Source organism: Amblyomma americanum, chromosome 11 (assembly GCF_052857255.1).
Source record: "Amblyomma americanum isolate KBUSLIRL-KWMA chromosome 11, ASM5285725v1, whole genome shotgun sequence".
NCBI classification, from domain to species: Eukaryota; Metazoa; Arthropoda; class Arachnida; order Ixodida; family Ixodidae; genus Amblyomma; species Amblyomma americanum.
Genome location: NC_135507.1, coordinates 41,399,362 through 41,425,858, shown reverse-complemented (window position 1 = coordinate 41,425,858; position 26,497 = coordinate 41,399,362). Strand labels below are relative to the sequence as shown.

At 46.0% G+C, this 26,497-nt stretch overlaps 1 protein-coding gene across 1 annotated transcript in view; it reads right to left on the bottom strand.

The window, feature by feature from the left end:
* The window catches only part of LOC144110869 (uncharacterized), a 28,882-nt gene extending 4,633 nt beyond the window's left edge, over positions 1-24,249 (bottom strand). The window contains exons 1-7 of the mRNA XM_077643941.1: positions 24,223-24,249; positions 20,568-20,691; positions 18,249-18,304; positions 16,865-17,017; positions 12,722-12,747; positions 3,571-3,638; positions 92-184 (exon numbers count right to left, since the gene is read on the bottom strand). Of these exons, the coding sequence (XP_077500067.1) occupies positions 92-184; positions 3,571-3,638; positions 12,722-12,747; positions 16,865-17,017; positions 18,249-18,304; positions 20,568-20,631 (460 nt within the window). The 5' untranslated portion in view covers positions 20,632-20,691; positions 24,223-24,249. The remainder of the gene's footprint in view (positions 1-91; positions 185-3,570; positions 3,639-12,721; positions 12,748-16,864; positions 17,018-18,248; positions 18,305-20,567; positions 20,692-24,222) is intronic.
* Between the last annotated feature and the right edge of the window lie 2,248 nt (positions 24,250-26,497).

Below are 26,497 nucleotides of genomic sequence, written 5' to 3'. Positions count from 1 at the left end.
GCGAAATCTACTCCTCATCTCAAGAAGGGTTAAAAGGACCTGGCACTCTAATATGTAGCTTTCAATCAAGCATTCAAAATCGAGTACTTACCATCACTTGCTTTAGGGCGTAGAATAATGCACCGCTCATCAACGTATAAAATGTCATAGTCTCCGGTAAACAGCTTTGTGAGATTAGTGTTGGCTGTTCGGATAACAATATACGCAGAATATTAAACCATGCACATCGAGACTGATACACACGCAAGACTTTACGAATTCAATTCTTCGAGATTGGTGAGTCATTTCAGAGCGGAACTTCTACTTCATGAGCCGTTTCACCGCTGAAGCCTGACCTTGGATTTTCCCTGTGAGCCTAAATAAGTAAATAAAATAAATATTACCGCGAGTCGAGCCTAGGGTGGCGCGAACAGATTAGCGTCGCTGGTCTCTGTACGGGAGCACCAAGCATGTTATCGCCGCAGCCGATGATTCCCCGTGTTAAACTGCAACACACTGGCACTGTGCATTGCACGTCACCGCCTTCATCACCCTACTATCGAACTAATATCGTCGCCAGACGGGCCTATCACCCAGCCAGGCAAAACCATGAGTCAACCAGGCTAAACACAGGCTTTAGCACATCTACTTGCTTTAACTACGTTACATTTCAGACGCAAATTTCAAAAAGTGGCATAAGGTTTAACTACGTTAAAACCGTACGCTGCAGATAAGCTGTATAAGGCTTAAATTCGTTAAAACCTAATACCACTTTTTTGAAATTTGCGTCTGAAATTATTTGAACCCCACTGTAGAAAATGCCCGCCTTAGGCATTAAGAAGTTAACCTTAGCGCTCGATCTCTTTTCTGTGAAGCATCAGCAACACTTTTGGGCTTCTGGGCTGGAAATAAGTTGTCTTCGAGGGGCATAGAGCCGCAACTTTCTTTCTTATCGTTCCGAAATCAGTGGTCGCCAGTAGCAGTGTTATCCGTTCGTTGCCGAAAGCTCTGCTTCTACCAATGGGACATAGCGCTGATGCACAGTTTCTGCTGCGACACAGTGCATGACGCGCAAAAACGTGTGTCCGTCGCAAAGAATGCCCCTGGCAACCAACCAGAAGAGCAGAGAGCAAGTGGCGGTCTCCGCGATACGCAAGAGCAAGGCCGCACATTTAGTACGCCGCAAGAGACAACTTGTGCACAGTCGCGAAGAAAGAAGATTAGCACTGCGATGTGTCACCGGAGCAGCAGATAGCAACGCTCAGCGTAGCGGTTACGGACATGCCGATAACAAAAGCGCCAGGCGTGTTCCCGAAGCACGGTGCGATTTTTGTCGCTCCGGTGGCATCATTGTGCTAATTTTTTTTCGTGGTGATTGGACGACCCAAGACCAACCTATACGCTCGATACACTACGGAGCACACCGCTGGAATACTCCAAGCCACTGTGAGTTCGTCAGTGCCAGCGTGTAATTAGACATGGGCTGGGCCAGAAGGGAGACGAAGTTTTTTCGCAGTTACTTTCGAAGTTTTTTCAAAAGTGTTGGTCATTTGTTGCTATATCAGAACTGTCATCGGCGGCGATTGCCGGTGCCGAAATAACGTCGAGCACTCTTGTTGTCGTGCGTTTACTGGCAGTGAGGTATCGCGAGAACGACAACGATCTTCTTGCCGTAGCAGTGGTATCGGCAAGCTTGGTTCTTTCACTCCCTCTCTTATCCCTTCCCTTACGGCGCGGTTCAGGTGTCCAACGATATATGAGACAGATACTGCGCCATTTCCTTTACCCCCCCCCCCCCCCAAAAAAAAAAAAGACAATTATTATTATTATTATTAAGCGCCGACGGACGGACTCCCGCCATTCGGTTCGCTTCACGGAACCGTTCTTTGGGCCACCGTGCTTCGGTTCGTCGGGTTTAGCGAACATCGCACAGCAGTTCCGCCACGACTGCAAAGATACCTCCTGTTGGCCGCGTATTACAGACGCCAGCGCCAATTCCTCCTTCGGTTACGTTCCTAGCAGGCGGGGACGGAATAACGGCGTATTAATCTTCGTGACAACGGACGACCGAAACACGCTGGCGCGGGGGGAGGGGGGGGGGGGGAGGGGCTGTTTGCATGGCATCTGCAGCTTCACATGCGAATAGGTGCGTATACAATGTTTCTTCTCGGTTTGTTAAGGGGACGTTTGATCGATTTCTGAACGCTATCAATATGAAACGCGAACTCTCCTGGTCACAAAAATCTGAGACTTAAAGTGTTCTTTAGCATTCCTCTTTAGCATTTCCTCTTCAGCATTACTCTTCAGAATTTAGTGATTTCTGCTTCACAATGAAACAGGAATCACTGCTTCAAATTACTCACAGAAACTGCATTTTGTTTCGTCGCGAAATGAATCAGAATACACTGTATGTCTAAGCTACAGCATTCCATACAGTGCAGATATGGTTGTATTGGCTCTCCCACCGACCTATCTTCTTGCCATCTCCTCCAAAAATGTCTTTCTTTGCCCGCATTGCCCCCTAGTGCGAAACCACGCACATCACTCTTTTCACATGTGCCTCCATTTTCTTCAGTGACATTTAGACTACCTCATCCTGGAGCAGTTGCGATGCTGTTATGCTGTTACTTAGCTCGGCCAAAGTCACGTGCGCCACACAAAGTTCTTTAATAATTAATAATAATAATAATTGGTTTTTGGGGAAAGGAAATGGCGCAGTATCTGTCTCATATATCGTTGGACACATGAACAGCGCCGCAAGGGAAGGGATAAAGGAGGGAGTGAAAGGAGAAAGGAAGCGAGAGGTGCCGTAGTGGAGGGCTCCGTAATAATTTCGACCACCTGGGGACCTTCAACGTGCACTGACATCGCACAGCACACGGGCGCCTTGGCGTTTTCCGGAGCCCTCCACTACGGCACCTCTGATTCTGCATCGGTTTGCCTCTCTCCGCCGATAACAGCGCCATGGCATGTCAACGGTTCGGCCTAAAGCTTTTACCAAAGGCTGCTTGGCTTTTTTCCACAAGGAAAACAAGCAGAGCTGGTAGGCGTATGATAAGAAGACAAAATTATGCAAAAACACAACGGAGCAGATGCAGGGACACAACACAGTGTCATGCTTTAGTCTTTCTACAGGTCCATGTTTTGTATGCTTTGTTTGCACAGCGTTGTACTTTGGTTGTATCTATGCCATTGTTAAAGGCTGCCATCATAGATAGTGTGCTGCTAGATGCAATTCTGAAAATAGTTTTATTCTGTAAATGACTTTAAAGTGCGCTTGTGAGGGAATTATGAGCCCACTGACGCACTCTTCACGAGAACTTAATGCGGAAGAGCAACGCGTTCCCAAGCAGCACAGGTAATCGGCCCAATGTTGGGAAGGTACTGGCAAAGGCCGGTCCTACGAAGGGCCGCAGTAAAACCATCCGTTTCCACTATTGGGCTCATTACTTGTGCTGCTTGGGCAGGTGCTGTGAGTGTGTCTTACACAGCCATTCATACGCTGCCATTCATACTTCGACTGCGTGTTAATTTTTGTTCCCGCAGGATTCACGCCAAAAGAAAGGAAAACGACCAAGGGGTTACGCTTACCGTCAGTTGCAACCTGGAGTATTGCGTTCTCTCCTTGCCTCCGCAACGTGAGGTGTGTCTGAAATTTTCTAAAAGGCAGAAACAAAACATTTATGACTAATGAACTGATACAACGTGAGGGATTAACATACGTTTTCCCCCGAGTAAAATACACTTCACAGTTAATACCGCAGCTCACAGTTTCTACCGCATGAGAAGGGAATTCCCATTACATAGATTCAAATCACTTTCTAGTTCTTGCTGGTTTGCTTTGGTGAGAACCACTAAAAATGGCATGCATAAAGCGGACACGTACAGATCTGAACGTACGAGTGGATTTAATGACTATAGGCACCCATGTTCAAATTCCTTCCTCTTTATAATTGCAAATGGCTTTTTCAGGGTTCACCACATTTAGCGCAGTTTCTTAACATACATTTTGAACATCATTGCAGCGTTATAATTTAGATAAATTTATTTTCGTACCTTTATATATATATATATATATATATATATATATATATATATATATATATATATATATATATATATATATATATCGAGAGAGAGAGAGAGAGAGAGAGAGAGAGAAAGATAAACGTATTTGGTTGCTAGAGGAAAAAATTCAAAGTTGGAAACGCTTCATTTAGCCATAGATTTATTTTGAGTCGACGTTTCGGACAGAGCCTGTCCTTTCTCAAGAATATATATATATATATTATATATATATATATATATATATATATATATATATATATATATATATATATATATATATATATACACATAAAAAAAAGTAAGGGACTCAAAAAACAGGTTCACGAGCGCTTTTTTGTGTCCCTTACTCTGTCCGTCGTCCGGTATTTTGCGCTTCCTAGTTTACAACATGCATCACCAACTAGCCCGGCAGCTTGCTCTCCTGAACATCAGTTCTGAAGAACGCTTAGGTTACTTTTTTTTCAAATCATGGTCCAAGTTAGCTTGGACACTTTGTGTATATATATATATATATATATATATATATATATATATATATATATATATATATATATATATATATATATATATATATATATATATATAAGGTTACTTTTTTTCTATATATATATATATATATATATATATATATATATATATATATATATATATATATATATATATATATATACACACAAAGTGTCCAAGCTAACTTGGACCATGATTTGAAAAAAAAGTAACCTAAGCGTTCTTCAGAACTGATGTTCAGGAGAGCAAGCTGCCGGGCTAGTTGGTGATGCATGTTGTAAACTAGGAAGCGCAAAATACCGGACGACGGACAGAGTAAGGGACAAAAAAGCGCTCGTGAACCTGTTTTTTGTGTCCCTTAATCTTTTTTTTTTATTCGAGAAGTGTGCCATGAGGCATAAGTTGAAAAAGGAAAGGGGGGAAGGAATGCACGGAATTGAAAGTTAAAAGAAGGAGTGAAGAACCGTTGCGCTGAGGTAGTCGCAGAGGTTGTTAATGAAACGGTTGTCCATTGTCCACTTCACGAAGTCACTTTCGCGGTTCCACCGCAGGCCCACCTCCCTGAGGAGCCGTTTTCTGATAGCAGCCGTCGCTGGGCACGTCCACAACAAGTGCCGCACATCACATATGTCCGGTGCAGCGCCACAGTGAGGGCACCTGTCAGGTAGTGGCAGATCTTTGGCACGCCACCGATGACGGACAGATGGTGTCAGAGCCGTCCCTGCCCGAATCCGGCGCACGGATACCTCCTCCTGCCGAGTAAGACTACGGGGGAGAGGGTGCGAACACGGAGGAATTAGGGCGCGTGTTCGCTGGCGCAGAACTTCGGAATCGGAAACGTGGGACAGGAACGGATCTGAGGGAAGAGGGGAAGGTGGCGGATCGTGTAATGTATGAAGATGAGTCATAGCATCCGCTTGAATGTTATGTGGATCCTGGGCATGGCCGAGAATCCAGTGTATGCGCACAGGACATGGATACTTTGCGCAGAGCACATGAATAGATTGTGAAATCTGGAACGTTCGTCGAACAGCCTTCAGCTGTTTAAGGGCGGCGCGGGAGTCGGTGTAAATGTGAACTGTATTGAATGTTGGAACGAGCGGAAGGGAAGCAATGGCATTGTAAATGACTTGAAGTTCCAATGCCAGGGGAGTGCACGTATCCGCAGTATACGTCGCGCGAGAGTTGAGATGCGGATGAGATGGACTATACACAGCAGTAACTCCCCTCTCTGCAAAATGAGATGAATCCGTGTATAATATGCACCCTTCGGGCAGATACGCTGCTGATACCGACAGGGAAACAGTGGGGCGATTGTCAGTGAGCTGGCAATAGGACCACGGTGGAAGTGTCTTTAAACGATGAAGTTTGAGAGACTGTTTTCGAGCTCTATTTGCCACCCGTTGGTCGATGATTTCACTGAGTGTGTTAAGTTGGGCGAACTCCTGTGGCACAGGTATGGGTGTTAAACGAGGCAGATATGTTATGACGCGCATAGCCTCACGATTGATAGCTTCAAGGGAGTCCCACTGTCTGCGGGTGAGACGTTGAAATTGAGCCTGATATACTATCCGTGGCTGAAGGATAGAGCGCACAAGCTGGCGGGCCGTATGAGCACGTGCGCCACCAGAGCGCATAGCTATGCGACGAATCAGACCTAGAGTAGCGTGAGCCGATTTACGGGTGGCTGTCAGCCACGGGGTGCCAGTCCCAGATGTATGGAGGAGAAGACCAAGAATATGAACAGTTTCTACCTGAGGAATCAGAGAATTATGTACCGTAAAATTTAAAGGGGGAGCTTTCCGTAAGGCGGCTTTATTTCCAATTCGAATGAAACATGATTTAGTAGGAGAGAGTGTTAGACCCAGAGGTGGGAGGTGAGATGTCAATACATCCAGCGCGTGTTGAAGGACCGACTGATGAATATACGCATCTGGATGACAGCACCACAAGGTGATATCATCGGCATATGCAAGCACGCGGATAGAAGGGAGGGTCTCTAGGCCTCTAACAAGAGGAATTAAAGCCACATTAAATAATGTGGGGGTGAGAACGGAGCCCTGCGGCACTCCTCTATTGGAAGTGAAATTACCAAAGGGCTTTCCGTGGACACGCACGCTGAAGGTTCGATTTGCTAAAAAGGCGTAAATGGAGAGCAGGAACCGGTGAGGGAGACCAAGAGTTTGAAGGGAGGCAAGAATGGCAGAGTGAAGGATGTTATCATATGCCTTTGTTATGTCTGTAGCGATTACGCTTCGTACAAGGTGACTCTGTAGAGAGTGGTCAAGCACGTCAGCAGCCAAAGTAGCAAGGCCGTCCTCCGTTCCAATTTGTGGGCGGAAACCAATTTGGGAATCTGGGTAACAATCATGGGATTCCAGCCACCATGATAAGCGTGCGGCTAGAATGTTTTCATAAAGCTTGCAGATGGTAGGGGTAAGGGAAATTGGACGAAGGGCCGAGAGAGATACTGGAGGCTGACCTGACTTGGGTATTGGAACCACAATAGAATGCTTCCAGTCTCCCGGCATGACACCAGAAAGCCACACTTCGTTAAAAGTATCAAGTAGGGTTTCCAAAGCCCTCCCTTCCAAGTTACGGAATAAGGAGTTAGATATGCCGTCGTGCCCGGGAGTAGTAGTAGTTTTTAAACGGTCAATGGAGGCCAGCAGCTCTGCCATGGTGAGGTCAGAAGTAATCCCATCGGGGGGCTCTGTTACCGATAAGTCAGGTGGAGACGTAGCGCTGCAGTCATGGTTTGGAAAAAAATTGACGGGCCGCTTGTTGTGCAAATGTGTCCTCATCCACATTTAGCGCGAGGCGAATGCTCTCTGTGTAATCTGCAACCTGAGAAGGGCGCTCCATGGCGTGAAACACTCTCCAAAGATGTCGATTGCCCTGCGTAGAGGACAGGCGGACACACCATGCAGCCCAGCGTTGCCTGCCTAGCCGCTTTGCATAGCGCCGCGCCCGTGCGGTAGCGCGGTGAAGAGTAGGAAGAGCCGATGGGTCATCGGGGTGACGAGTAGCGTAAAGATCCGCCTGGCGACGAAGAGCCCACAGATTCAAGAGATGTATGTCCGGGTTTGGGTCGTCTTCATTTACAGTAGTGGTAATAGTGTGAGTAGCGAGAACAGCAGATAGAGTAGACAATGCTGAAGAGGGGTTGAATGTAGATAAATGATTGTCTGCGCGTACAGAGTCCCATGATGTTATTCGTACAGTGCGGCGTATTTTCCGTAGACGCGTAGGCGTGAGGGAGATAAAAATAGGGCTGTGATCGCTACCCCAAGTATCAGAATCAACAGCCCAACGAGGGTTACTGGGGCCTAACCACCAAGTCAAATCAGGTGAATACGGGCTACCTCGTGGGCGGGTAGAAGTATTCGGGTGGTTTAAAAGTTGAAAGGAATGATCTGAAAAGCTCCCTTGGATGTATGAACCCCTTGAGGAATCCGATGGGTAACCCCACGCAGTGTGTGCGCCGTTGAAGTCACCACCAACTAGAATAGGGATACCCGAGTTGGTAGAACGTAGAAAACGAACCCATCCCAGATTGGGAGATGCGGAGCCAGGACGACTATAAAAAGAAACTAGAATAAGGGGTGTGCGTGCAGGTTTTACGAGAAGGGCGACAACCTCTTGACGTGTGTTGCACCACCGTGAAAGGTCGAGCGGTGTGTGTGGAACTGAACTGTGAATATAAATTGCAGATTTACCTGGGCTGAGGGAGGAGGCGGTGCAACGGCGATCAGGGATAGATGGTGAATGGTATGCGCAGAAACCTGAAAGGCGTGGGAGTGCAATATGCTCTTGCAGTAGGAACGTCCATGCCCTCAGCTTTCCGTCGCGAAGGCGGATGTTCACTTCAGAGGCCTTATTAGCGAAACCTCGACAGTTCCACTGCACCACCACCGATGATGATGCGCTATCCATGACGAAGCCGAAGAGCTTCCACGATGAGGGATGTCACCTGCTTCATCAGCGCTAATATCTTATCCACTGTCGGGGTAGTCACGGCTAACAGGTGGTCGGCACCTGATTGTGGCCCAGTGCTTACTCGAGGTGATTCCTCTGATGACTGCTCCCGAGTTATTAGAATTCTTCGAGAGGAGTGAGAACGACGCTGTTCCCGGCGCTGGGTGAGTTCGTCTAGTCGGCGGCGAGCCTCCGCGATTGCATTGTCTAAAGCTGTGTCTTCATCTGTGGTATCCACATGTGATGGATGCACTGGACGTTTTGGCGTACCATTTGATCCGGGAAGGTGAGCCGCTTGTGCATATGTACGCTGGCGAGGAGATGTATGGTGAGCAGCAGGCTCAGATAAAGGAAGTTCAGGGAAGTCGTTGTCGTCGAATGCGAGAGCTGCAAAGCGATTACTTGTAGGAACATCCATTTTTGCAGGCGACTTGTGAAACTTCTTCGCTTGCTTCTTCTTTGGACAAGCGGGGGAGCGAATGTCATGGTCCGGCGATTTGCACAGGGCACAAGGAGCTGTTGGTTCATTCATGTCGGCCACAGCTGCTGGATTAGGGCAGGCATTTTGCAATGTCCTTCTTTGTGGCAGTGATAGCAAAAAATGCGACGAGGTCGGAAGGGCTGTGGTTTGACGATCGCACCGTAGTAGGTAAGGTACTTCGGGAGAGTCAACGGGCCTTGCAGGATGAGCAGGTATGAGCCCCGGCGACCCATAGGCCGTGCTTGCAGTACAACATGAGTTGAGCAGCGAATATTTGCGCGCACCTCCTCGGGAGGGCTCGTGCTGTCGACATGATAAACCATGCAGCGGAGTGTGTCAGGACCAGATGCAAAATATATTTGCACCGGGACATGCTTGCTGTCATCCAGGTGGATCCGCGTAACTGCGCAAAGTTTCTGGGCGTCCATCAAGGATGACAAGTTTACCGTGATGGTGTTCGATGGGCGATGGACGACAAACCCGCAGTAGTTCGAAGAGCCAAGGGCATGGTCAATTGTGGCTTGAACATTCCGGGCAGGGATGGCAGTCATATCAAAGCGCAATGTAGGCTTGATGGTAACGCGGAACGAGTTCGCAGCAGGCGGAAGAAAGCCTTGACTCACGGGAGGCATCTGTGGAGGAGGCTCAGACGCTGGTGACGGCCCTTGGTGGGAATACTGAACTGGCGCGACAGGCATAGTTTCTTGAGGGAGTGCCACGGGCACGAAGGCGGTAGAGCAGTCCATGTCACAGGCCAAAGTCGTAGCATCGGAAGACGGCGCAGGCTGGAGGCCCAGAGGCGCTGACGATTGCGTGGACGTGGAGGCTGCGTCAGGTGGCAACACAGCGGGCATCCGCGTAGCCGTCGTCGACAACGCAGAATCCATGCAGACGCGTAGCGCGGCCTCGCTCGGCAGCGCCGAGCTAAGCCTAGCTTGCCCCTGAGGGTTCCGGTTGGGTTTTATTACTTGAGAATGCGCCCGCCGTGCCGGGAATTTCTCCTCAGGGGTGTCGTCAGCATTCGGTCTCACGGAGGGCACTGTCCGACCCACGCCACACGCGAGAAGACAGCGAAAAGCGAAAACAGACCTAGAAGCAGGCACGTAGCCACCCACTAGGTCTTCTTCTTCCCAGACGGACTCTGTCCGTTGTCCGGTATTTTGCGCTTCAGAACTGAAATTGCGTGGATGTTGTTAAGGTTTATCTGAAGTTACAGTACCAATTTTTGTTATCGTCCTACTTGAGTAATCATTGGAGATAAATTATTTATTTTTAAAAAAAATATAGCTTGAAACGTTCAGGTGTCAATAGGAAAGTAGGAGCTCCACAAATATTGCCCAACCCAGGCACTTCCAACGCGATTGCCTCAGCTTGGCCGTTTTTATTCGGGAAAAATGATAGCCCGCGAAGTTTAAAAAAAAAAAGTGACAGCGCTCTCGGTGCGCCAGAATGCGCCTCGATTACAGCGTTCTCATCCGTGATTTGTAAAAAACATTGCCAGCGCCGCGTCTTCTCTTCGCTTACGAGGAAGGGCTTCTATCTTCGCTCGGCTCTGACGTTACCGGCGGCGGCTGGTGACGCATTGTGCAGTGTGCTAGCGTGAGAGCGCAATTATCGAAGCAGAAACGGGAGCCGGCTTTCTTTCAACTGCCACCCGAACCCACTGGCGCTTATCTTGGAACAAAGCACAACGCGAACCTCTGTCGTGTGCAGCACGAAAGGCGCGAACCGAGCGGTGTTTTTTTTACAATGCACGGATGAGAGCGCTGTAACTGTGGCGCGTTCGGGTGCGCGGAGCACGCTTTTCCCTGGTATGTTTTTGACCTTCGCGGGCTTTCATTGTTCTTGAATATATATATATATATATATATATATATATATATATATATATATATATATATATATATATATATATATATATATATATATATATATATATATATATATATAAAATCACCAAAAATTGAAGAAACATAACAGGATTTAATTCACGACGTTTCGGCTGGAGGACCAGCCTTTTTCGAGTATATATATATATGATCTCATGTCTCGCATTACGACTTGTTGGCCTGTTACTAAAATGAATGAACAAGTAAGCTTAATAATCTGTGTTGATATTTTAACACGAGAGCTTTAAGCATCCCGCTCAGCAGCTCAGCAGAAAATCCAGCGTCGTGGGCGTTGTGAGCGAAAAATACCCGGAGAACCATACTAGGTGCGCCACCTAAATCACGTCACCTTGCAGTATTACGACAACCTGTCCACTGGATAGTGAGCAAACTGATCACCGTGGCAGGTGGCAGTTAAATTAATGATTGGTCGCACGGGAAGAACAACCTGGGTAGCACAAGGCCCACCGGTGGCAGCACCTGTCATCGCAGGGAAGGGGCGCATCGCTTAACCTCTGCACCGGTGCGCCAGGAGGTGCATGAGGACATCAAGGGACCAATCAATGTAAAGTAGATAATGAATCTGAACTCGAGAATTCCCATATATGGAAATTAACCCTCCACGCTATAGCGTCATACCCTAAAGACGGAGCTTACGTGTCTCCTCCAATTTTTTTTACCTTTTGTTCTCTAGTGCACATGTTCTTCTTCCTTCCGATAAATTCTAAATGCAAAGTCACTGTACAGTAATCGTCATCATCCCCACCAGCCCAACTAGGTCCACGTAAGGCTTAGGCCCCTTTCGTAGTCATCTCTCATCCGCAGATTTCGCACTCTGGCGGACCCCGCTACGCTTACCTTCTCTTGGAATCCATCCCGTTACACTAAGAAACAACTGGTTATCTTTCCTTTTCGTTGCATGCCCTACCCACGGCCCTTTCTACTTGATATCAGCCATGATATCAGTGACTAGCGCTCGTTCCCCGACCTACTCTGCGCGTTTCTTGTCTTTAAACTTACACACATTGTTTTCGACTTCTATAGCTCGCTGCGCAGCTTACAGCTTAATTTCAAGTCTTTTCGCAATGTCTGTGGTCCGTTCAGCTTGATTTTTATTTTTGAGCAATACCCCAATTTGAATGTCATACTGGGGTGACTGGGACGCCATTTAACGCGAGGAAGGCTGTCTATTCAGCTGCAGTTGCGAAGTACATGGAGCCTGCTAGGGCGGCAAATGCGTTTGATTACTTTAATGTCAATAAACCTGAAAAACAGATTTATTTTAATGGAATCAGTCGCACCTCATTATATTGGCGATAAGGTACGTACCTGGCGTAACGCATGGGTGTCGGGAAGTGTGATCGAGCGGAACAGAGAACAAAGCAATTTTATATTATCAATACTTGTTTGCAAACCCATGAAATCTAGAACCTAGAGAATTCTGATTCGCTTTACCTGAATATATTCTGATGAAATAAGCCACACACAAAGCGAACAAGGGTGGGGAAGCCTCAGGGTACTCGCCAACATTTCGAAAACTTTCAGGCACGGGCTAAATAAGGCGTGATAAGGATCGCGTTGTTTAGCAAAACTAACTGCCGCGACGATGTAGAATCTTTTGAAAAAAAAAAAAAACAGACGATCACTGGAGCTCTCTGTAACTGATTGTCAAGATACGCCCATTTTATCGGGCATGGATTGCCATCCCATCTATAGCAAAAACTGCCATAGGCATGGATGTAACTATCCTAGGAAAATTTGCCAATACCCTGGCAATAAGAAGTTTGTATAAAACAACAACGTTAACGGAAATACGTACTGCGCATCTTCAGGTTGACTTGAAGACTGAAATATGAAGAGTGAACATTCTCTTACTGTCATATATTAAACATGTACTTTTTTTATTATCGCAAGAAAAGTTTAAAACAAACAGTTTCATCTAACAACTGTGCTTTAATTTCTTATGCGAGATATATCCCTCCACATATCATGGTCCAAAGCAGGTTAAACATGCAGAGAATATAAGAATGTGATAAGTACTGCGATTTTCGATAGTTATACGATCACGTCAGTAGGTAGAAAAATCGGCGAGCCGCCCGGCTTGTCTACTTTTGTGCTCCTTTTCACCTGCTCAGCTTCCACAATAGCGGGGAAGAACGCTGCATAATTTATGTACAGACGTAAATAAAGAGAAAAGCAAAAAGGTGCGATTGCTAGAAGTTTCACCAGTGGCGGTAGCATCGGTTTTGAACACACGTGGTTACGACGACCAGTTGTTAACGCTTCCGGTAGTAAAGGGAGCCCAGAGCGTTAAGAGCTGTTAGAACTAACATGCGGCTGCACGCGCGCCGAGACCATTAAGAAGCAGCAGTTGCTGTGTATCGAAATGTAGTTTTGATTTCTGTGTCTGTACTTTTATGTTTGCGACTTTGACACTAGAATATTTTTGGCGAACTGAGTGTTTGTTCTGTTCTTCAGTGGTGAAATGAAATTACTACTGTACACATCTTCTGAGGTTGGCCTTAACACGTTTTAAAAGGTGACTGCGACGTCCGGAGATGCTGGCTATTAACAATGTAGGTTTCGCTTTCTCCTCAGCTACTGGGATAGGAATATTTTATCGAAGAAAGTATGAAGAGCGCATTAGAGATCTCCATGAAAATCCGTTTAATTCACTATCCAGGTTACGATACAGTCGGCCATACAGGAGTGGAAAAGTTGGGGAAAACTCGATTGATGATCGGATGGAATGATGTATTGCATGTTCGGGAATGCTGATTATCTTTACTCTAGGAAGACTTAGCCCCAAGATAACCTCGCATTTACAACAGAGAAGGAAGCAAGCAAGGAGGGAACAATCCACAAATGTCTGACTGTTGGAGGTACTTAAAAAAATTCAGGGGGGAACTTTGCTGACCTAAAGTGCGGTGAGGGGAAAACCTTTAGCACGGTGTTGCTGCTTGTGTCACTAATGTGTGGTTAAGATGTTAATTAAGTACACAATTGTTTGTGAATCTTAAATGCTGGAGACACAGGAGGGCGTTTGGGAGGCATCCGTTTTATTTGACGCCTTTCTGCAAACACTCTCCAGCGCCGTAGGCAAGGAGAGCTACACATGCGTTGGCAGGAAGTAGCGTAGTCGTTTGCACGCTCGGCTGCGGAACGGAAGGATGGTTGTTTCAATCCAGTCGTGGCCAAAGATTTTTTTTTATCGAGTTGAAGAGCGTAATGGACGGACGGACGGTATGACGTCACTTCCGTTGTCGTGATTTTTTGGTTGGCGATGTAACGGACGGACATAGGCTCGACCGGGAGTATGAGCCATTAAAGGCTTTCGCTTTAAAATTATGCCTAGGTAAGCAGCTTGACGGGGTCCAGGAGACGGTTACATGGCTAGCCAGAGCAAAGCAGTTCCTCGGGTTCGGCCTTAATGCTATGCCTGTTCATTACTTGACCAGGGTGGGTGACCTCACCAAAGGCAAAGAAGCGCTTTTTAGGCGTGAGGCACAGGCTGGCAGAAGTCAGCGCTTCGAGCACGATGTGCAGTCGGCGCTGGTGTTCTTCGAACGTAGCCTGTACGACAGTATCGTCTCGTCGAGGTAAGCAAGGACCATGGACCACTGAGATGCCCGAGAACCTTATCCATGAAGCGCTGAAAAGTTGCCTACAAAGTATTTGCTAAGGTTATCGCCAATAGAGTCAGGACAACCTTAGACTTTCGTCAACCAAATGAACAGGCAGGCCTTCTTAAAAGCTACTTGACAATAGACAATCTTCACACTCTCAATCAGGTGCTAGACAAATGCGCTGATTATAACCAACCCCTACATACAGCCTTCATGCATTACGAGGAAGAATTTGACTCAGCAGTCATGGAGACATTGTAGGATCAGGGTGTAGAGGACCCATGTTTAAAAATACTGGAAGGTATCTATAGGGGCTGCATAGCCACCATAGTTGTCCAGGAACTAATAAGATCCCAATATGGAAAGGTGTTAGAGAGGGAGATGAAATCTTTCCAGTGCTGTTCATCGTGTGCTTGAAGAAGCTTTGAGATTCGCTGTTGACATTCGCTTGATAAGTAATTCAGGGATGAATTGCAGAGCATGTTCAATGAAGTAGGGAGGCAAAGCAGAGCAGTGGACCCAAAAATTAATATGCATGAAACTGTTGGGGACGCTCAAGATCCGCCTTAAGGGCATGAAACGATAGCGTAATGGGTTAATTAATGCCCACATACGCGGAGTTGATATACTCGACTTCATGCTCATAGATCCCTCCTGGCGGAGTGGTGGGGCGGTTAAGCGATGTGCCGCTGCTTTGCGATGGCAGGTTCTGCCACTGGTGGGGCGTGTGCGACACAGGTTGCTCTTCCCGAGCGACCAATCACTGACGCAACTGCGACGCCACAAGGTCACGTGACCTAGGTGGCTGACCCGGTTGCTTCTGCGGGCATTTTCCGCTCACAACGCCGACGTCGCCGACGAGAACGACGCAAGATTTTCTGCAGATTGGGAACCTTAACGCTGTCGCGTTAAAACCGAAGTAATGCTTAACAGTTTCGGAAAGGAACAGCAGTTTACAGCAGGTAGCGAGGCACTGAAGTGGCAAAGAAATACGCCTACTTCAGGCAGCTAATGACCGCAGATCCTGATCACGAGTATTAAATAACTAGACGAATAAGAGTGGGGCGAAGCGAATTTGACAGAACTCTCAGATCATGATTGGCAGCTTACCAATATCTCTCACCACTCAACAGCTGTATTTCGCCGGTGCTCACTCATGGGGCAGAAACTTGGGAGCTAACCTAAGGGTTGAACTTAAATTGAGGACAAGGAAGTGAGTTATGGAAAGCAAAAAGATAAGTGTAGGTAAAATGATAGGTAAAGACAGAAGAAAGCAGACTGTGTCAGGGAGAAAACCGGGGTTAATGACATCCTAGTCGAAATCCAAAAGAAATGGGCTTGGGCATGACATGCAATGCGAAGGCAAGGTCGGTTCGTCAACGGTAATGGACTGGACTGATTCCGAGAGGGAAAGCGTAGCATGGGGGGGGGGCAGAAAGTTAGAGGGACGGATGAGATTAAGTTTGAAGAGATCAGATGGCTGCACCTGGCATAGGGCCGGGCTAATTTGAGAGGTCTTTGCCCAGTAGTGAAGCTTCTGTGCATTGAAGACGCCAAGCTGAACGAAGCTGCCGTTACGAAGTCGCGAGTTCGACCATCATGAGGTTGGCAGGCAGGGCTTCACTATGACTGCCTGAAACTCGCCGCTTGGTGCACACCGTCCCTAAAGGTCACTAAATGTGGAACGTAGCGGCGTAGGTGCATTTTAACGCAGAGCCTGGGAACCGGTGTCGCTTGGAGGAGTCAATCGAACTCCTCAATTTTGTTACCCATCGTCATATATGCATAAGTTTAGGCAATGAATAATAAAACTAAATTAATGAACAAAGTCTGTGTTTGAAGCAGGTTTTGGGTGACTGATTCGATCAAAAACGATGTAAATGCGTTAGAAGGCTTACTTAGTATTAAAAATAAAATTAATAAAATAAAATAAATAAATGCAAAAATGAAGAACAACTAAAACAAAATTTCGAAGAATATGAATTTTAAAAATGAAAAACGAAGGGAGAAAGAGGTGAAAGGGAAAGGCTTTCGCATTTCCGCTCTTCAGCTGACTTAAGTGCAATGCTGTAATTTTTCTTGCTATAAAGAACAGCATTATTAGGACCTATATGCAAGAGTAGACTCATTTGGAAAGGGAGTGAGTGCTGAGTAGGCTACTGGCAGGTGCAATGTGCTAGGCCGAGACGTCATGGCCGACGGAATTAAAAAAAAAATTAGTCCTTTAGGGGTTGCATCCGATTATACTGTCGGAACCAGAAAATTGGCAATGCAGACAGCTTTGCTTGCAATATTTATTAAAACCGCAACCGTGCTGAACATGATTTCGTACTCACCTCCCCAATGCATGACGACTCGAGGGAATGCACCATCATACCTCTAGGTCCCCATCCAGTTTTTGTACTTTTCCAACACGTACGGTTGCCGAACGCTTTCGGAATGTCTCCACCCCAGAGTAACATCAGAGGCTCACCATCTTTTCTGAGCAGCTGCGTGAGAAGATTGAAAAAAAAATCGTGTAAAGGCAATTCTGTAACCGTGTATGCTTGCATTTGATGTGCTTTCATTTTGTTTAACTTGAACTCACTTAAACGAAAAAATCCTCTTGGTACTGTACGGAACCACTGCTATAAAACTAAAACAACCCCGAACCTAAAACACTGAACAGGTGCCGCGTGGTAAACGGCCTGAAGTATTCTTAGACGCTGAAGTCTAAAAAAATGTTCTTTTTTAGCATTTTAAGGATACCATGCTGATGTATCCGCGACTGAGCATGGCAGCTTCCTCGTGACGAAGACCTTGCCGCATAGGCGGAAAAATGTAGCCAGCGCAGGCAGCAAGTCTGCTATTTTCCGCGGGGAGCTCACTTCCTATAGAAGTACTTTTTTGTTAAGAGGCCTCTAGAAGCTTATTAAACTTCCCGTTTTGCACCTTGATCCTTTGCTTACTTAATCATAAATGCGGCGCACCTGACTCTCACGGGCTCTAAAAGCTACAGAAACAGCCGCACAGTCTCGACGACAACTGCAAGCATTGCTTTTTTTCTATAACATCGTCACATTTTGCGGTGCTGTGACGGGATTCACTGCTGCAGTGAAATGAGGTTGAAATGGTTGTTAAATAAGCTGTTCTTTTCTGCTCGTGTTGTCTCCATTGTTGAGATCTCTTTGTGCTTATGCAGTCCACGTTCTCACAAGTTTTTATTCTTGTCTTGGATTTGAAGAGTTGACGTGGCATCAGCCTTGTTGTTTTTGTATGTATGTGAAACTTCGTCAATACGAACAATTGGTTCTACACGTGTGCGCCATACATGCCCAGCAATTTTGGACAGAAATTTTGAAAATTTGAAATTTGTAAGATATCTTTACGGTAGTATTGAAGGTGATGGCCGAATCTTTTGATATATAGAAAAATCTTTCGTTTAAAGTGTTTCCAGCCATCGGATCGAAAAGTTGAGATTGCCATAGAAAACCAATGGGGAACGCTCTTGACGATAGCAAAAATGTTAATAGAAAAAAAATTCAAGATTGCCGTCGGGGGATCTGCAGATATGTTTATTGTTATACTGAAATCTTACATTATAAGAAAAAAACTGCGTTCATAAATGGTTTCCCATTCAAAATTGCTTTTGCTAAGAATTGCTGGGTATGAAGAAAGTTATTGCTGTTGAGCAGTCGAGCAGGTCAAGGCCAAAGTAAAGTATTTAAGTGCCAGGCTTACCCTTTGTGCCCGCACGTCATCAGGTTCTCTTGAATATTCTGCAGTTTCTTTCGAACCTTGAACAGAAATGAAAGCTTTGAGGACGTACATGATTATAGTCTAAAAGAAGATAAAATTAACTACAACCGGTGGAATAAAAGATAAGTATGTTTGATTTCTGTTGACAACCGGAGTGTTAGTGTACTTGTTTTATGTACTAAACTTCGTTATCCTATACAACTAAACGCAAGAACCGTTATGTGAAAGGCTTCAGAGCAGGAACGCATATCACGCACTGGAAAGAAGAGCAGAAACTTGAGGAAAGTTGGGATAAAGTCTTTGATTTGCATTACTTCAAGTGGCAACCATTTGTTTTTCGGAGATCCGTGATCGACACGATGGTTGGTTAATCACTTGCTGCTTGATGCCCGAATGCGCAGCGAGAACAGAACAAGGACAGAGCTCCTGACCAGTTAACAGTTTAATTTTTTTTTTGCACAACGTTGATCTTTATGCAGAAAGGAAAGTACCTCATAACGAACACAGGTGAGACATTCCTACTCTCCGCGAAAAGCGGCGTTTTTATACTTCAACTTGTAATAGTTCAGTGCTGTTGCGGCATCCGTCCACTAGTAATTTACTGTAAATGCGAAAATGCACATGTTTGCAAACTTCTACATTTTTTTTTCAATTTTTTTTTATCTAGTTAATCTTTCCTGCATAGCATTTTATTCTGATGCTGAATTTCGGGTAGGGGATACACTTGAAATGTTCATTTTATTTCTGCTTCAAAGCAAACACTAGTGGACTTGAGGAATCGAAATCCCTTCAAAGCCCTCGAGGGCGCTAGGTGTTATACCCCTGTCACAGGGACACTTTCGATCCTCATTGAGTCAATGCTCATCGAACTCAATGCAGATCGACGGTTGTCACACGGCCACTTTCAAGCGCAATCGAGCTCGATCCCGCTTGACTAGATGCCGATTCTACAAGAGTGCTTGAGGTTCCAAGCACAATCGAAAGCACTCTCGCTCTCATGAAGCTATAAAGATAAACACAAGTTAACAAAACAAAACCACAATTGTTGTTGTTGTAATTGATTAAAATGTAACACAGAACCTTTTTCAGGTACTATGCCTGCTTATATGCAAACATATGAGCATAATCTCTACAACATGCTCCAAGCTTCGCTGTCAGTGTAAGCAAAGATGGCGTCCTCCTGCTCGTCGGCGCGCAAACTGTGGAGCGAGCGCGAGACAGCCGCTCACATCGACTGCTGGCAGGACCGCCTAAATGATTTGAAGCGCCAGAAGAGAAACGCCGCAGTCTATGCAGAAATCGCGGAGGCGTTGCGGACCCACGGGTTCCATCGCACAGCAGGTGAGGTGTGCCACGAAGTTTAGAAACCTGACGCAGATACGCAGATGTACCAATTTGGCTACGGATTTGGCTGCCGCTGCCCCCGACTGCAGTGTTGCCGGACATCGCCATGTTATGACTCTCGGCGGAACATTTGGCGCCACCTAACACACATGTGGGAAACTTCTCAATGAGCATTGAAAATGCCCGTGTAGCACCGAATGTTTCGAGCGTGCTCGAAAATCTCGATCCAGATCTAGTTCAGTGATCGAAAGTGGCCGTGTGACAGGGGTATCAGATGATCTATCAAAATCTTAGTGTGTGCTAGTCGATGTTTCGCCTTAAGTAAGAGTAGTGCAGCGCAAAAAAAAAAATAGAGACCAGCTTCCAGCTCACTGTCTACAAATGTCATGCAGCGTTCATGCGGTATGTTTGCTTGCTTTATTTTACTGCTATGACCTAGTGCGGCACATACATCAGCTCTCTTGTTTCCACTGATTCTAACACGAGTTGGTACCCAGCAGAAATCTGTTACGCGTCCATGTGTTCCGGCTATTATTACGTTGTGTATGTGTCCTACAAAAAGTTTTATTGCTAATTTAGAGAGTGATGCGTCTGTACAAAAAATGTTTATGGCTGATGGATCTACTTAATGGTTCTCAGACTTGAAAACACAGTCTTATAATTTTTTTTCCAGAATTTTAAGCTTACTATAGTGCTTGCGCATAGTTGATCAACTCAGGAAAGGAACAGAGGAGCATTTTTTCTAAAAAGAAATGTTGCACATTTTTCTATCCGTACTGATTTTTTGACCTGGCAAGTATATCGCACGCCATACGAGCGATTCGCGTCTGAACATTGACTTTTTATCAGCCTTAAGTATGCCACAATTCCTTTTTTCGTCTGAAAACACGCAGGTGCGGTTGCATATGAGCTGCGGGAAAGCATTTAGATGGATAAAAATAATAAACAAAAACTCACTGCTCCCAGGGATCCAGGCGCACCATACAACTGTCATTACAGCGAAGCACCTCGGAGATATCATTGTCTTGCTTACTGAGGATTGCTTGTTTAGTGCACAGAAGTCACGTGGCAGTAGGCTCGTCTGTGGAGAACACAATTTTTTAGATCGTTTCTTAAATGGCGTAGAAGCAGCCTAAGAGAGTGTTATCATTCTAAGCTTAATTGGCTTCAGGAAACAAAACTGTGAGGTGTTTTTATTTTTGGTGCCACTCAAGTAGCCTTCTTCGGGGAGAAATAGCAAGGCTTTTTATTGTTTAAAAGTTCAATAAATTAGCACAACAGGGTTTTCCAGCTAACCTGTAAATCAAAGAATAACAGACTGAGCGTCAACCATCTTCAGCATGTCGAAGTATTTACGTCACAGGTACTTGCTCTATTTCTAGGTTGGGAACTATAATGCGAAGGGAGAAACACGCTGGCTAGTCACGTGGACTCAGCTGGCGAGATGGCGTGCGGCTGCAGCTGCGGCGAGTCACGTGGTACATCACGTGGCTAACACAGCTCCAATCCTCAACTTGAAGGTCAAATGTACCGCGCCGGTGACCTTGGCTCGATGAGGCTAGTAAAGCTTTACCTTTAAAGGGAGACCTCATTGTTCTCGATTTACACACAGTCACATAATCGGAAACGAATATTTGTTTCGAACCTTAAATACGTGCGCGCTTGAACTCTTAACTTCGCAGTGAAGAGTTCAAGCTCCATACAAGTTCACACTAACCACCTTTGCAGGCTGAGTGTGCGAAACTGGTTTTGCCCCCGTAAGGAGGTAGCCCGGTTTTCGGAGCCTCTTCAAAGCGCTTGTACCCATTGCCTTGTACCCATTATTGCCGATGGGTTGCTGGCGGCGAGTCTCGAACCAACCACCTCCCGCAGCCGAGGCGAACGCCCAAGCCTCTAGGCCATGACTGTGGTTCCGCCGTCGACCAACGGTTTGGTCGAAGACCCTTTTCCCAAGCATTTCACCCCATGAAAGCCGAGCACCAGGCCGGGGGAAACCTTCTAGAAAACCGGTGGGCCCACGGCTACACTGAGGACCCAACCAAGCAGCTCCCAAATGCGAGGCGAATGCTCTACCACAAGGCCACCGATTCGGTGCGAAAGGAAACATAACGATTCCTGGAAATAATATCAAAATATGCAGTCTAATTTGGTGCCACTTGATCTAGCACCTGAGGATTGCATTTCTTGTATGAGCCCTTCGGGAGTTCTTATGTCACAACGTGTGATGTATGAGCCCATTAACGAGCGCTCGCTAAGCGATGTGATGGATGAGTCATGACACAGAGGCGGTCGAAACACGCATTTTCCTCATTACCACCCTCGATAAATTAACGTCTCCTTTCAACTACGGCCTCATGCTCTCAGTATTACCCGAGCTATTTAAGCCCAATTAAAATATCCCTGGGCACGCCAGTTTCCCAGTCTATAATATTCCTTATTGCTCAGATTAACGGGGGTAATATTGTCTCTTGGCATCAGGTGGAAGTGCGAATAGCGGACACTTTTCGTGATTTCTGTGAATTTCTCTCAAAAACCTTGCCGACAGAAGCCGTCGGGGACAGCTCTTATAAGACGCACCATTAACATTATTATCATCAACTGCTGCAGTAAAACACCGCAGGAACAACGTCTTTCCTCTATAACCTTCCAATTGGCACCGCCCTTGCCACCATCAACATCCCCCAAAACTTCTCAGACTGATTCGCCCTCCCGAATACAGCCCTCTGCTCCCTACGGTTACGTTTTCGAGGAATCCAACCGGTTACCCTACACCGGTCATTAGTTTCCCTTGCATGCATTCTGCATTTGAAAAGCTATCCCCACATTTGCTTGTTCAACTCCACTGCTTAAGTTACTGCAAAAGAAAACCAAGCGATGCAGTGTCATGGTAATATTTGGTGAGAACATTTTCCCACAGGATGAGGTTGCTTTGTATTGTCTTAAAATTGCTAAATATGCGTTCATACACAACAATGAAGGCAACGGCAGGCTATAGCCTAGACAACTAGGACTTCTTGCCTAGTTTTGTAAAATTGTATAAAAAAAAATTAACGCAGATTAGCTCAGCTAATTCACGATATACAAAGCGAAAGATGTCGGCATTCACTGTGTTCATTGGCGTTGGAGTTGACAATGTTCTAGACGGCGATGGCTTTGATGAAAGGAAGGGCGCATAACTGGCTTCCTGGATATGCGGACGCCTCATTCGTGCTTTGACACATGTGGCGGTGGTGAGAGAGAGATGTGGACTGAATGTATTAGCGCTGACAGCGTTGTGGCTGACATACGCCATTGCTGCAATAGCTGGGCCACAGCGTTCATTTGGTGATCAATCTCTCGCGATCAACCACTAAATGCATGCCACCTCCCAGGGTGGCAGGGAGTGGGCGCTGCCTATCCAGTGTGCGGAACGCAATCAAAGCAGGCTTTTGCAGTTGGACACTGACATCGCACAGCACACGGGCGCCTTTAGCGTTTTGCCTCCCTAAAAACGCAGCCACCGCGGCAAAACGCTAATGGCGCCCGTGTGCTGTGCGATGTCAGTGCACGTTAAAGATTCCCAGGTGGTCGAAATTATTCCGGAGCCTTCCACTACGGCACCTCTTTCTTTCTTCTTTCACTCCCTCCTTTATATCTTCTCGTACGGCGCGGTTCAGGTGTACAATGATATATGAGACAGATACTGCGCCATTTCGTTTTCTCAAAAAACCAACCACCAACGCCACGTACATGAAAGCGAGATTGAGGTCTCCACTGACCCACGGAGCCGGTTGTGCGTCTTTCCTTTCGTGAAAATGAACAGCGTTTGCAAAGTTGTCAACGCCAATATGAACGCAGTCGGCTCACTTGTTTTGTTTGGTTTTTTGAAGGAAGGAAATGTCACAGTAACCGTCTGACATATCTCGGTGGACACCCGAACTGCGCCGTAAAGGAAGGAATAAAGGAGGGAGGGAAAGAAGAAGGAGAAAACTGAAAATTGAAAGTTGGATTTTGAGGAAAGGCGCGGCGCTGCGCAGCGGCGGAACACCTGTGGCTCGGTGCTACTAGTGGCGCATGCGCAGTAGTGACTAGGGAGAGAGAGAAATATTGGCGGCGAGGCGCGCGTTGTGACGTCATGTGCCTCCTCGGAGTGCCGCCACGGCGAAATCGCAAGTTCGCGGCCAGTAAAGCTTTCGCTATAAAAGAGTTCTCAAATGACGTTGTGAGAGCGTGCATGTGCAGGACTGGAAGAAATGAAATTCCTCTTTAGCAGCGGATTTCTCCAGATCGAAAGGGGAGCCCGTGAGCTGGTCTTTGCTTCTGCTTGTCTTGGAGGCTCAGAATCTAAGGTTTTCTCGAAATGTGTGCGTAAATTACAAAATTAAGCTTTGTTTTCCAGACGGGAGAAAAAGACCCACAATGAGTCTAACATAGCTCACTTTCAAACGCAGCCTATTTTTACTAAGTGAATTGAAGAGTGATGTGGCGTGAACTGAAATGACTAATTATAGGGCTGCGTCAACCGTTGATTTTTAATAGGCATGAACACTAATAGGCACGCGGTGTTCGTACGACCGGCACAGTAATAATCAAGGCAGAATCTCTTGATCTGAAAAAGCAAAGGTAAACTTACAGCAGCTTTGTCTGGAACAAGTGGATTCTCTGTACCTTTAGCGAAGGCTCGAAGCACAACACTGCTCCTCAAAAGCGGTAGAGCGGCGTCGCCGGGGCTTCTTATAATTGGTACCTTTTGCTGCTGCAAGGATAAAAAAAACAGTCTGAATAATAAGGAAGGATATAATAAGCAGCCGATACTTTTATGATAGAGCGAATCTCGGGGTATGACAGCATGTGACTGGTTTTAGTAATGCACGTGTGCCACATTCTGCACATGTAGGCACCAAGATTGTCGCGCTTTTTTAGTAGTTGCAATATGACGCTAAGAACGACTTGGACTGGCTTTTAATAAATACTGCCCGAAGAGCCCACTTTAGTTATGCTTTGGTGCTATGATGTGCCGACGTGACCTTTATTGGCCGACGTGGCAAGATACTGCGTGTTCAGAACCACGCAGCAGAAAGCGCTTACTTTCCGCTTTTAAAGACACTATATTTGCAGTTCCCTTAGAATACATTCGACAGTTTGATTTGAAATAAGCTGCAGCACAATATAGAGCCAGCGTCATCCATAAGCCAGTCTTAGTCTTCCGTTGCAGCCGCTCATAGCTTACTACTTAGTGCTGGTCTCAATGTAAAGATGAGAAAATAAGCATTATTATAGCCGCTAGTTTTTGCAACTTCCAAGAGAATCCAACGTGGGTATGCGTACTGACAGGACTGCATTTATTTAAACGAGCATTGTTGCTTATCTTAAACCGAGGGCTTCAACTACACCCCATTCGCATTGCACCCTCGAAGAATGTCAGTGTCTTTAGTGGTCTAAAATTACGTATTCGCCGTGTCTTAAAATGTGGAGCCTGGCTTTAGTGCTCGTACGCCATGAAAATTACACTTACTGGAAGAATAAAAATATAAAAGGTATAGGCAAAATAAAAACGTGCGCTGTTTTGTCCTTAACTTTCAGTTATCCTCATTACCGCTGCAGGTGCATGCCATTGCTCTCACCTTCCCTTCAAGGGTAGATGTGTAGTACTCTTTCGGCGAGATGCGAATAGACAGTATCGAATGATCAGAGTGTCGGTGTTGCATTTCTTCGGGGGCGAAGAACCCTCTCGACGATGGAAGCTTCACGTACAACGGTTCTGAGCCATGTTTTAATAGAGCGCGGTTGATAGGCACCTTTATTCTTATTTCGCATTGAAAAATAACGTAGATTTAAAAAGGAAACAGGAAACGAATACTGAAAAAGGAGCACTTAAACGAGTCAGTGATATCGGGATAAATAGAGATATGCCGCTTGAGTCCTTGAGTTGCTTCGGGAGGCTAAACACCCTAAACCAACCAACAAATACTTCGGACCTGGCACGAGTACTGGCAAATCGGTCTCTAGAATGATTTTTGAGTGCAGGCAATCAGTGGTAACCTTAACAAAATTAACACGGAATGCGCGATACACGAATGGTTTAGCATATCGGGAAAAGGTACTGGTACGCTCCGCTTGGAAATACTGAATATTAGAGAGTTATAGCATAGCGCGATCCTATGCCGCAATCCGCTTCAGTGGGTCACCATTGCGTACGCTCTGATAGGTCCCGATAGGGCAGGCGTGCACGCAGCTGAAGGGCACGTGGCGCCATCTGCCCCCCCCCCCCCCCCCCCCATAGTGTTCTGCGCACGCGCAGTGGCGCCTCGCGGAAGCAGATCATGGTAGCGGATCGAGCTACGCTATAACTCTCTGTTATAAAGAAAGGCTGTGGTTTGAACGTAAGAGCTTCAAAGAAAGTATATAACCAGCAAACCTCTGAAATTATCAACAAGCGCAAGCCAAGTTACATAAGGCACGGTACATGGAAACGATCGAAGAAGCTCTCAAGCATGCCGGAAGCTATAGAGCCACGAAAACGGGAAATCGCTCAAAGCCAAAAAAAAATCAAATAAACGTAAAGAGTGACCAGCGCCAAATGTTGAAATAAAAAAGCATACTTATAGTAATAGGGGAATTTTATGAGGCATCCAAAAAAACAGTCGTGCTAATATTCGGCCTTGCAAATGGGCACCCGTAACGACGTCATGGGTAAACAATGCTTCATGAACTGAAGCTAAAAAAATGCTAACGTTATAAAATTCCATCCGAAAGGTGCAGCAAATTATATAAGGAATTATAGACCGGTCCTCCACAGATATATATATATATACTGAAATAATCACCCCTGGCCGCAAAGAAGGACAGCGTGCTGTTTGGAGTCGACACTGGAAAGTAATCGCATTTACGTCATTAAACAAATCACT